This window comes from Lolium perenne, chromosome 4 (genome assembly GCF_019359855.2).
Source record: "Lolium perenne isolate Kyuss_39 chromosome 4, Kyuss_2.0, whole genome shotgun sequence".
Taxonomy (NCBI): Eukaryota; Viridiplantae; Streptophyta; class Magnoliopsida; order Poales; family Poaceae; genus Lolium; species Lolium perenne.
Genome location: NC_067247.2, coordinates 27,089,472 through 27,101,480, shown reverse-complemented (window position 1 = coordinate 27,101,480; position 12,009 = coordinate 27,089,472). Strand labels below are relative to the sequence as shown.

Here is a 12,009-nt window from a genome sequence, read left to right as displayed (position 1 = left end):
CGACACGGGAGGGGATAAGGTTGCTCTATTAGCGGGGATACTCATTTGAACAGAAATGCAATTTGAGTAGCGTGACTGAACTATAATAGTATATATATTTTAAAAGAACCCGTATATTCGCTGAATATTTTTTCTTGCATTGAAATACATATCGTGCTAGAACGTTAAGAAGATAATCAAAACACAAATCTGATAACTTGATGTATATCTAGTGTACTCGAGATACAGTTCTTCCCCATTTTTGTACGTTTTCGCTGAGTAGCCAGATTTTGTTCGTCCGGAAATGTCATGTGTGTGTATCACTGTCCAGAAAAAGATATTTTATCTCCTAAAAAGAGATAATTCTCTGAATATTTTCTTACAACGAAATACATCTAGTGGGCTGTTGTTGAGTAGCACTGAACTTAAACGTGGAAGAGAAGAGAATGAACACATAAATCTGAAGACATCTTTTCAGAGAAAAACAAGCAAGTTTGATCACTGGCACCAGGGACGCCTCCTGGTCCTGGAGGCGCGCTCCGGCGCGGTCGTGGCCTGGTACACCGGCGACTCACAGAAGCTATCTCCGCCGCTGGCGCCTCTGCAAGACCACCTCTGGTCCTGGGCCACGCCGAAGTCCTCCTCGAACGGCCGGCAGCCAGGGAACGGCGTCATGGGCGGTGGCCGGGCGTGCGGGTAGTCGGGGAAGCGATTCTGGTCGGAGGGGTCGAAGAGCGGGAAGGACTGGCGCCGCCGCGCGACGTCGCCGTTGGCGCGCAGGCATTCGTCGATGATCCGGCACTCGTCCCGCAGCCGGTTCTGCACCTCCCGCAGCGCCTCCGTCGCCGCCGGCACATGCGGCCTCCTACTGCTCGCTCCACGAGGTTTCGCCGCGACGGGGCCGTGCGCGTGCTGCCGCGCGGAGGGCGCCGATGACGGCGTAGACTTCTTGGCCCGGTGCCTGGTGGTCGCGAGGCGGGCGTGGCACTCGGCGCAGAAGGCCGTGGAGCGGTCGGCGTCGAAGGCTCTCCGGCGCGCCTTGTCCGTCAGGCACGCGTGCGCCTGCAATGCACGTCACATTAACGCCAGATTACTGTCACGCGTAAAATACGTTACTCAAATTAAATTGTCCATTCAACCGTAGTTATATGTTGGCAATTCGAATTCGAAACTCCTGCATGTAGTATGAGGTTTCAGAACCAAGTAAAATGCAGTAACTGACGCGTATGCATGCAGGGTTGAAGGTAACTGAATTCGCATGGGTTTCGGATCGATTGCAGCATGCAGGCAACAACCTACGGAATCATCATCATTCGAGCCTGTAAACTAGGAGGAGATTGCCTCAGAAAGGGAGCAACAAACAGGAAAAGGCAAAGATTCCAAAATGAAGCGCGAGATCATCATGAAAAGGTACTAGGTGCACTACTACCCAATGCGCACGCGGAGTGAGTAGACCAGTCGAGTGATCAAACTAGCTGAGTGAAGTGAGGCGTGCGTGAATTGGAGTACCTCGGCGACGAGCTTGAAGGCGAGCTCTGCTTTGGGGTGCCTGTTCTTGTCCGGGTGCAGCTGCAGCGCTGCGCACAAATCACACATCACATTGTCAAACCACTTTGTTTGATTTACCATCAGCGTACGATCATGGATCAAGCGTAAGAACAGCAGTGTGGCGTGGATTCGTACCGAGGTGGCGGTAGCGCCGCTTGATGGCGTCCTCCGACGCGGCCTCGCCGATCTGCCGAAAAACAGAGGCGGTTAGTGGAGGAAGAAGAAGGAGGTGCGTGCGCGCGTGTGCTCCCCCGAAAGAAAGAAGAGGCCAGAGATGGGTGCGTGCATGGGAACGTACGGCGAGGACGAGGTACCAGTCGACGAAGGGCGGGCGGCGCGGCGAGCGGCGGCGGTGCGGGCATGACGCGAACGCCGCCGACGCCGCGCACACCTCGCGTACCGCCTGCGCCTTCCCGGTGGCCGCGTCCGCCATTGACCACACCTGCAGGCACGATCGAAGAATGCTGCACTAGCACCCGATCGATCGGTCGCGGTGAGAACGGAGGAGCAGTAGTAGGCGTCGACGTCGCTGCAGGGCACACATATATATATATACGGAATGCTCTGCCCGGCGCTTGTCTGGGCGTGTGAACTGGAAGGGTGAGCGATCGAGGTGGGCTAGTGGGGGAGGAGATCGAGGTTTGGGGGAGGGGGAGTGGGGCGGTTCCGAGGAGGAAGAAGGAGTGGAGCCGGAAACCGCGGGGATCGCGGGCGCATGCGGGCCGCGTCGCCACTTTTCTTATTTTGAAACGGAAGGGCAACCTGGTCCGGAAGTCGAGATCCAGCCAGGCGAGGCGACCAAGCCATCGCGCTCGATCGCGGCTCGTGTAGTCGTATCCGTCCTCACTGGCTTAAACAGTCACACGAGTGCCCCTGCTTCACAATGGGATGATCCACAAATCTTGGTACCCATTCAAAAAGCTTCAAAAGGCTTTTCCATTCTAAGCTGAGAGTGAGAATTAGCGCCGCTAATCCACCTAATTTAACAGATTAGTCTTGTACCGAGAGTAGGCACAAATGGACCTGGACCTAATGATGGAGCATGGTTGCAAGATAGTTAGCGGAGGCGAATAGCTAAGGCGACTCTGCCAGGACACTGGGCAGCAGAACCAACCTGATGAGCACATGTTGTAATTTCAATGGTCTGATGGCAAATCCTGGTGTCTTCCATGCCCATGCCATCAAATTTAGATCCCTACTATGCGGAGACACAACATACATTGCACAATGTGATTGGATAATCTTTAGATAAATAAGTGAAACAAGGAAAAAGAAACTATATTCCTATTTTGTTGCGGGAAGCATTGCTTCTTATAAAACATTTTGGGTGGTAGTATACTAGTATTGATGTGAAGCCATAGGTCCTCTGTTAGGTCACATTTAGGGCATCTCCAGCAGGGTGACGCATTTCAAATGCCCACAAGGGGAATGGTCGAAATCAACCGCGCGTCCGTTTGCGTCGGGAGGCTCCAGCGGCACGATGCATACTTTTTTCCCATTTATAAAAGTCATAATTTATATTAATAAAAAACATAAAAAGAATTTTAAAAGGCCATAAAGGCATGCTAAAACCTAGCTAATGGCCACTGCTCGTCGTTGGTGACTAGGTCGATGAGCTCCGGCGTCAGCCATGGAAGCTGGTACGCCGGCGGGGAAGGAGAAAGGGCAAGCTGTGGCAACTGCGGCCAAGCTGTCGCCTACGTAGGAGGCTGTGGTGAAGGTGGCCACGGATCCCAAGCCGGAGCAGCAGCCGGCAGCGTTCCTTTAAGAGGATCAGACGCCATCTCACCTTCAATGTCCTGCCACTGCGATGCCGCGCAGCAGCGCACGCTCGCGGAAGCCGAGGCGCACCATTAACGCGGCCCTGAAAAGCTGCAGCACGCCACCCGTAAGTTCTACCGCGGAAGAGGAAGCATCTGTGCCCCTGCCAGGTGGGCCCATACGAGGACCGGGCGGACGACCGCTACGTCCGCGGAGATACAAACCTGACGCATTTTTGGGCCACGTTTGCGTCGCTGTGGACGGCCCAGTCACTATGCGTCGTCCCGCTGGAGGAGGTACCAGGCGCATTTTTGGCACGCGCGGACGACCATTTGCGTCACCCCTTTGGAGATGCCCTTAAGGTCCACTCCTACTTTCATAGGTTAGAGCCTATGAGATTTCTGAGTTTTTCTGGTAAAATAATATTCACACATCGGAAAATTGAGTTCCACACGCGCGTTAGTGTGTGGAATTTGATAGTATGTGCATGGAAATTTGATATACTTGCATCATTAGATAAAATTGGTATTAGTAGATTCACTATTTTTTTATAACAATTGTAGGTACATTTATAGAATTGGTGTAAAGGTTTTGGTTTATAGGTCATGTGTAATTTTGGATACACCGTAATGAATTTGATAACCACAATCCTATAATTCAGAATGACGAAAACCTTCCACTAAGGAGAAGCTTCTATAACTTACATGAAAATTGTACAATCCAAGAAACCCTCCAATAGGCATTTGAGTAGGTTGTGTGGAGAACAATACTGATGATTTGGCATGCAAAACAGTCAAGTTTTGGCCGAGATAAGGTTCTCTACTCAAATTATTTAATTGTTAATTCGCGTGTCAATCTCGCATTTCTAGTCACCACCTAGTTCAAGTTTTACAACCCTTTACTTGTCTAGATGATCATTAGTGTAACATTTTCTAAAAAAAACTACAATTATGTGAATGCAATATGAGGTAATAATACCGAGTCAACACATCTCTAGCGGCCAATTCAGACATATACACCACAATTTTTGTACTAGATTGTGACAAAAATATCTCTATATGGAAATACGTGTTGAACGATCATAAAACTGGAGGCCTACAATTTTCATCGCTCATATGCCACGATTGCTTCTCACGAACCATCGAGGCAACACCTAGCCATCAGTTTAAATACATTACATGATAGTTAGCGAAGGCGAATAGCTAAGGTGACTATGCCAGAATACTTGGCGGTAGTGACAACCATCCAACATGCACATGTTGCAATCTCTGTGATTTAATGGCGATTCCTGGTGTCTTCCATGCCCATGCTACCAAATTACAATCCTTACTATGCGGATACACAACATGCATTGCACGAAATGTAATTAGGTATTATTTATACAAGTAAGTGAAACAATGAAAAAATAACTATATATTCCTCTATTGTTGCAGGAAGCGTTGCTTCTTATAAAATATTTTGGGGGGTAGTATACTAGTATTGATGTAAAGTCATTTGTCCTCTGTTAGGTCAATATTTAAGGAATTTTCGATATGAACTTGGTCCACTCATACTCTCCTAGAGTAGGCACAAATGGACCTAGACCAGCGGATGTGAATAGCTCAGGCGACTCTGCCAGGATACTGCGCCGCACTACTAGTCATTTAAGGAGCACATGTTGTAATCTCTGTGACCTGGTGGCAGTTTATGGTGTCTTCCATACGCATGTTGTAAAACATAGATCCTTACCGTGCGGAGACACAACATACATTGCACGAAATGTGATTGGATATTCTTAGATAAGTACATGAAACAAAGAAAAAAAGAAACTATATATTGCTCTTTTGTTGTGGGAAGCCGTTGCTTCTTATAGAACATTTTGGGTAGTACTAGTATACTAGTATTGATGTGAAGCCATAGGTCCTTTGGTAGGTCAATATTTAAGCAACTCTTGACATGAGCTTGGTCCACTCCTACTCTCCTAGGTTCAGAGGCTATTAGATTTCCGAGTTCTTCTGGTAAAATAATATTCACACATCGGAAAACTGAGATCCACACGGCCTTAGTGTGTGGAATTCGATAGTATGTGCATGGAAATTTGATGGACTCGCATCGTTAGAAAAAGTTGACATTAGTAGATTCACTAGTGGAAAATGGTGCTTTTGCACCGGTTGGTAAGGGCCATATGCACCGGATGCCCAACCGGTGCAAAGCATCCGGTGCAAAAGGCCCCCCCCCCTTTGCACCGGTTCAGTTGCGAACCAGTGCTAAAGGGGCACCACATGGCGGCTGTTGGGCGCCCGAACCGGTGCTAAAGGGTCTGCCGCGGCAGGAAAATATCCCAAAACGCTGCTGCGGTAGAACCCCGCGACCGTAAATTTTTTCGAATTATTTTTCACTCCCTCTTTTTTCCTTTTTTCAGAATTTCTATTATTTTAGTTATTTCACAAGTTTAGTATCTAACTACCCTTATCTCTAGTCTCATTACTTACTCGTGCTTAGACTTCCCGCTCGGTCACCCATCCTCCCACTACTCTAGCACTAGCACGCTTAACTTCCAAGTTCCTTTCCATCCCGTATCCAAGTGCTTCGCGCGCATGTATGTGATAGTAGTATCATATCAATCCTATTAACATATCGGTAGATGTCATATTTCTTTATTGTTTGAATTTCAAATAATTCTTTTAATAAACAAAAGTAATACTCCCTCCATTCCTTTCTATAATGCCTATTGTTTTTTAGCATTTGTTTCAGAATATAAGAGTAAAGCTATGTTTTTTTTGCAAAGAACCCCTTCCACCGATCAGGTCAAGTCCAGAAAATCTGGAAACCGATCTGGTCATGTATTTCTGAGATCTGTTTTCATTTTCCTATTTTGTTTGTGATATCGTTAGGGGGTTTTGTGTGAAAAAATGGCTCGCGCTAATTTCCGTGCCAAAAAACAATAGGCGCTATAGAAAGGAACGGAGGGAGTAATATAATAATAATCTAGACTAAATAAATAAACATTAACTTTATAATTTGTATTATTTTTAATTTTTTTTTGCCAAACCTAAAACCTGAAAATTTGAAAAACTTATAATTTTCAGAGTGTAATCTTTATGCAGGATGCAATTATTAATTTTAATTTTTAAAAATAAAAAATATATAAAATCCTAAATTTCTAGAAAAAACTAACTTTTTCCCACGATGATTTCGATATATTATACGTTTTTTTATGTAGTATGCAAAAGTTAATGCGGTTTTACCATTCTTCAAACTTTTTTTGAAAAAAAAATTGAAATTGAAATTTGTTAATTTTCCCTAATAGTAGGTTGTGTAACATACAGGAATCTCAAAAGATTTACCGGTGCTAAAGGGTAGACCTTTTGCACCGGTTTGTAACACAAACCGGTGCAAAAGAGTTCGCGGCTGACGCCAACCCTTTAGCACCGGTTCGTGTTACGAACCGGTGCTAAAGGTCCTACACAAACCGGTGCTAATGCCCCCTGGACGTCCAGACCGCACGAACCGGTGCTAATGACCCCTTTAGCACCGGTTCGTGCCAAATCCGGTGCAAAAGTTCTTTCGAGGACAGGATAAAAGCCCTTGTTTCTACTAGTGATTAACTATTTTTTATAACAACTGTAGGTACATTTATAGAATTGGTGGTAACAGTTTTGGTTTATAGGTCATGTGTAATTTTGGATACACCGTAATGAATTTGATAACCACAATCCTATAATTCAGAATGACGAAAACATTCCACGAAGGACAAGCTTATATAACTTACATGAAAAATTGTACAATCCAAGAAACCCTCCAATAGGATTTTGAGTAGGTTGCGTGGAAAAAACATAATACTGATGATTTGGCATGCAAAACGGGCAAGTTTTTGCTGAGATAAGGTTCTCTACTCAAATTATTTAACTGTTAATTCTCGTGTCAATCTCGCATTTCTAGTCACCACCTAGTTCGAGTTTTACAACCCTTTACTTGTCTAGATGGTCAGTAGTGTAACATTTTCTACTACAATTCTGTGAATGCAATATGAGGTAATAATACCGAGTCAACACATGTCGACCTGCCAATTCATACCTATACACCACAATTTTTGTAGTAGCTTGTGACAAAAATATCTCTATATGGAAATACGTGCTGAACGATCATAAACCGGAGGCATACACTTTTCATCGCTCATTTGACATGATTGCTTCTCACGAACCATCGAGGCAACACCTAGCCATTAGTTCACATAGATTACACGACAGTTAGCGAAAGCGAATAGCTAAGGCGACTCTACCAGAATATTGGGCGGTACCATTTGACAAGCACATGTTGCAATCTTTGTGATTTGATGGCGATTCCTGGTGTCTTCCATGCCCATGCTACCAAATTACAATCCCTACTATGCGGAGACACAACATTCATTGCACGAAATGTGATTGGCTATTATTTATACAAGTAAGTGAAATAATGAGAAAAAACTATATATTCCTCTTATGTCGCGGGAAGCGTTTCTTCTTATAAAATATTTTGGGTGGTAGTATACTAGTATTGATGTAAAGTTATGAGTCCTCTGTTAGGTCAATATTTAAGGAACTTTGTACACTAACTTGGTCCACTCCTACTGAAAGGATGAGCTGTCGCCTAGAGGGGGGGCGGGGGGTTGAATAGGCGATTAAAAAACTCTTACGAATTTGTGTTGTAAGAATGCTGAATTAAACTAACGTTTAGTTTACAAGCAGAAACCCTAAATATACTGAGCTCAACTAAGTGCAACAATAACAACTAGAGCTAAACAAGATAGGCACAAGATATATGTAGCACAAGTGATAGCAAGATATATGTACTTCAAGCACGATGGCTATCACAAGGAAAGTAAGCTCGGGTATAGAAATAACCGAGGCACGCGGAGACGAGGATGTATTCCGTGTTCCCTTCCTTTGCAAGAAGGTACGTCATGTTTGGAGGAGTGGAGGTCCCACGAAGGATTCCCCAACGCCACGAAGGACCACCCTATTCTCCGAGCCAAACCCACGAAGGATAATAGCCCTTTCCTTATGGTTAGCTTTTCCCCCACTCCGGAGATGGCAAGCTCCAAAACCACTTCACAAGCTCCACGAAGGAGAAGCCTGGACCTCTTCACAATCTTCCTTGAAGAGATCACCGGAGCACCAACCTCCAAGCCAACTAGGAGGTCTCCCTCCAAGAGTAACAAGCTCACGGTCTCTCACTCGAACTAATCGTGGTGGAGAGCACAACACTATGCAATGATGCAAAGCAAGAACACTAGAGGTGTTCAAATCCTTCACACTCAATTCCCACCAAAGCAACAAATGCTAGAATGAGATTAGAGATAAAGAACAAAGAGGAAATCAACAAATGACTCCAAGATCTAGATCTAAAGAGTTCCCCTCACTTAGAGGAGAGATGGATTGGTGGGGATTGTAGATCTAGATCTCCTCTCTTAGATCCCTCAAGAATGAGCAAGAATCATGGGGGGAATCAAGAGATAGGGCAAGTTCTTCAAAGTCAACAATGGAGGAGAGAGAGTGGAAGAACTTATGCAGCCCAAGGTGGAAGAAGGCATATTTATAGTATAGGGAGAAAAATAACCGTTGGGTGAGTTTCAGCTTAGCATAGTCGAGGAGGCCGGTCAACCGGGCTAGGGGCCGGGCCGCCCGGTCCAGGGGCCGGTCAGACCGGGCCACAGGCCGGACCCGGCAGGTCCAAACCGGACCACAGGCCGGACCAGCACCGGGCGAAGCTGGAAAACTTACTGGATAGTGCCCGGTTGGCACCAGTCCATGGGCCGGTTTGAACCGGGCCATCCGGTGGGACGGCCGATCACGCCGGGCGAGAAACCGGACCCCGATTGACATGAAACCAATTTTGTTGGAAAGATAACGACGAATAGAACCCCAAAAAAACCTCACAAGATATTTTTAGATGTTTGTAGAGAGGGAGTCTCCCACCTTCAAGAAACGGTGAAGACGTCCAAACTCGAAAACACAATAGAAGATGCATGCGGATTCCGTTTTCGATGAAGTTGGGTTTGTTGTAAAGCTAGCAACAAGCTCAAGAGCCTCTCATAGAGAAACACTAAGAAGCAATAGGGATATGCAAAAAATGCAAATGATTGAGCTCCCTAAGATGATGTGATCAAGTTACCCAACCGAAAGCCCCTCTTGATAGTGCGGCTATCTATCCTATAATCCGGTCTCGCATCAACCACCTTGAGACCGGTAAAAGGAAAACCTATCAAGGCCATACCTTTGCCTTACGCATCTTGCTTGATCTTGATGATAACTCTTCAAGCTCCACTCAAGCCGGAATGCCTCACTTGATCATTGTTGCTTCGTGATGACTCACAAATGCTCTCCCAATAACTATGATGGGAAAGCTCCATTGATGCACATCTTCACATGTCCATTATCACCAAATGGACGGCAAGCTTTAAGCATGTGATCCTCTTGAGATGCTCATCTTGAACTTGACCAACTCGACCTTGATGACGATCACCACTTGATGTCATCCTCTCATGGGCTATATGAGATCTCATTTTTGATGCATGCCCATGGAAAGATACCTAACCCCATAGACAACACAAGGGCACATATATGATGGGTTAGTTCATAAAGCATAATTGATAAGGCTTACCATACCACATAACTTCACGTGGCACATTCTTCATGCTTCATGTGTTGACCAATCTTGAATATATTCTTCACTCTTTGTATTGGTCAACCTTGTATCTTCTCATGCTCTATCATACTATCTTGAGGTGTATAAAGAATTATTCATTTGGTTGCATGCTCTAAATCTTAGTCAACTATAGCTCAACTCATGAGACTATCATGACACCGACTTAGAGCCATAGCTTGAATTCTTCACATGAAATCAAGCACTCAAGATCTTGATCATTCATTGCTTAACACATAAGCTAGAGCATGGCTAATATTGAGTTCTACATAAAAACTCCATCTTCATTTCTTCTTCTTGACCATATCACATATATATCTTCAAATCGATGATCTTGATGCCAATACACAAGGTATATTTTTATCTTCATGGCATCCATACTTGAATCCAACACATGGAATACGAGTAGTACCTATGGAATATTCCTTCATATAAACTCAATAAAAACATTAGTTCATAGGGATTGTCATTAATTACAAAAACCACACATAGGGGCAATATACCCTTACACCTAATCTCCTAGGTTAGAGGCCTTGAGAGTCGTGAGTTTTACTGGTAAAATAATATTCACACATCGGAAAACTGAGATCTACATGGCGTATTGAGTGGAATTTCATAGTATGGGCATGGAAATTTGATAATACCTACTAACAATGTGAGACCAAGTTGACATTAGTAGATCCACTATTTTATACTAAATGTCAGTACATTTATATAATTGGTGGTCAAAGTTTCTATTTATAGGTCATGTATAAATTTGAATGCACCGCACTGAAATTTGATCCACCAAGTGGTGGTGCGTCGCTGAATTTTTTTGAATTTTAAAAAATGGCGGCCCACATTTAGATCTAGATCTGGGGCCGCCGGAATTTCACTGGATTTAGTTTTAAATTTTTCCGGAGGTCGCCGAAGGTGGGTAAGTGGGTGGGGTGGGTGGCGGAGGAGGCCGAGGAGGCCGACCGGAGGTTGTTGGTGGGTGGGTGGAGGAGGAGGCCAGCCGGAGGGGGTCGCTGGAGGTGGGGGAGGAGGGGGTCGCCGGAGGAGGAGGAGGAGAAGGAGGAGGTGGTGGTGGTCGCCAGAGGAGGAGGAGGAGGAGGAGGTGGTCGCCGTAGGAGGATGATGAGGTGGTGGTCGCCAGAGGATGAGGAGGTCATCGGGTGTGGAGGAGGAGGAAGAGGTCGACTGGTGGTGGAGGAGGCCGGGTGCGGAGGGGGCAGAAGAAGGGAGAATGGAGGAGGAGGATAAGTGGAGAAGATGAGGAGAAAAAAAGAGAGGTAGAGGAGAAGGGCGCCCCTGAAATTCAAATTTCAGCCTAAGAATTCTGTGGCGCATGTGCATTTGGTGAGCTACATAATTTTTTCGAATTTTTTATTTTTGTTGGATTTTTTTTGACTTTGCCCTAACTTTATACTCTTTTTGAATTTTCCGATTCTGTAAATTTCAAAACGGACTACGTCGGTTGAATTCAGATGTAGATTTTTCTCCCAGTCATTTTAATACATTGTGCGTTTTTTCGAGTTCGTATGCAACCAGAAATCCAGTTTGAAGATTTCATGACGCAATTTTGCAAAAAAGTTGAAATTCATGTTTGTTAATTTCCATTAAACTAGATGACATAATACATGAGCACCTCGAAGGATTTTATTTTTTGAAATTTCTATCTATTTCTTTTGTATTTTACAAAGCTAAAAAAAAAGGCGATCCAAGGGAGGCGGGGTGCTGGGTGGGTGGGTTGCGTGGAGAGCAAAAAAACGCTAGATCTACTTCGCATATTCTGTGACACATATGCCTACATGCGCCACAGAAAGATGAACTTCTGCGGCGCATATATATGGGCTACTGTCAACTGTGGGCCCCACACGGAATTTTGTGGCGCATATGCCAACGTGCGCTACAGAAGTCCATCTTTCTATAGCGCATGTTGGCACATGCGCGACAGAATTGCCTTGACCCATGTGTAGTACCGAACGCACGTGGGCCCCACAAATATTTTGTGGCGGATCTGGCTACATGCGCCACATAAACAAGAATTCTGTGGCGATGCGCCACATAATTTGA

The 12,009-nt window shown here is 45.2% G+C and overlaps 1 protein-coding gene across 1 annotated transcript; it reads right to left on the bottom strand.

The window, feature by feature from the left end:
* Positions 1-309: 309 nt before the first annotated feature.
* Positions 310-2,256, bottom strand: LOC127348284 (uncharacterized). The gene is made up of 4 exons (XM_051374361.2): positions 1,826-2,256; positions 1,663-1,714; positions 1,489-1,556; positions 310-1,041 (listed from the first exon to the last, which is right to left on the bottom strand). Exons 1-4 carry the CDS (start codon positions 1,958-1,960, stop codon positions 478-480), a joined length of 819 nt encoding a protein of 272 aa, XP_051230321.1. The 5' UTR covers positions 1,961-2,256; the 3' UTR covers positions 310-477.
* Between the last annotated feature and the right edge of the window lie 9,753 nt (positions 2,257-12,009).

Excerpts from the sequence above, each read along its gene's own strand:
- LOC127348284 (XM_051374361.2), bottom strand. The coding sequence starts at position 1,960 with ATGGCGGACGCGGCCACCGGGAAGGCGCAGGCGGTACGCGAGGTGTGC. Across the intron at positions 1,557-1,662 it reads GCGGCGCTACCGCCACCTCG|CGCTGCAGCTGCACCCGGAC; the intron begins GTACGAATCCAC and ends ATTTGTGCGCAG. Across the intron at positions 1,042-1,488 it reads CCTTCAAGCTCGTCGCCGAG|GCGCACGCGTGCCTGACGGA; the intron begins GTACTCCAATTC and ends CGTGCATTGCAG.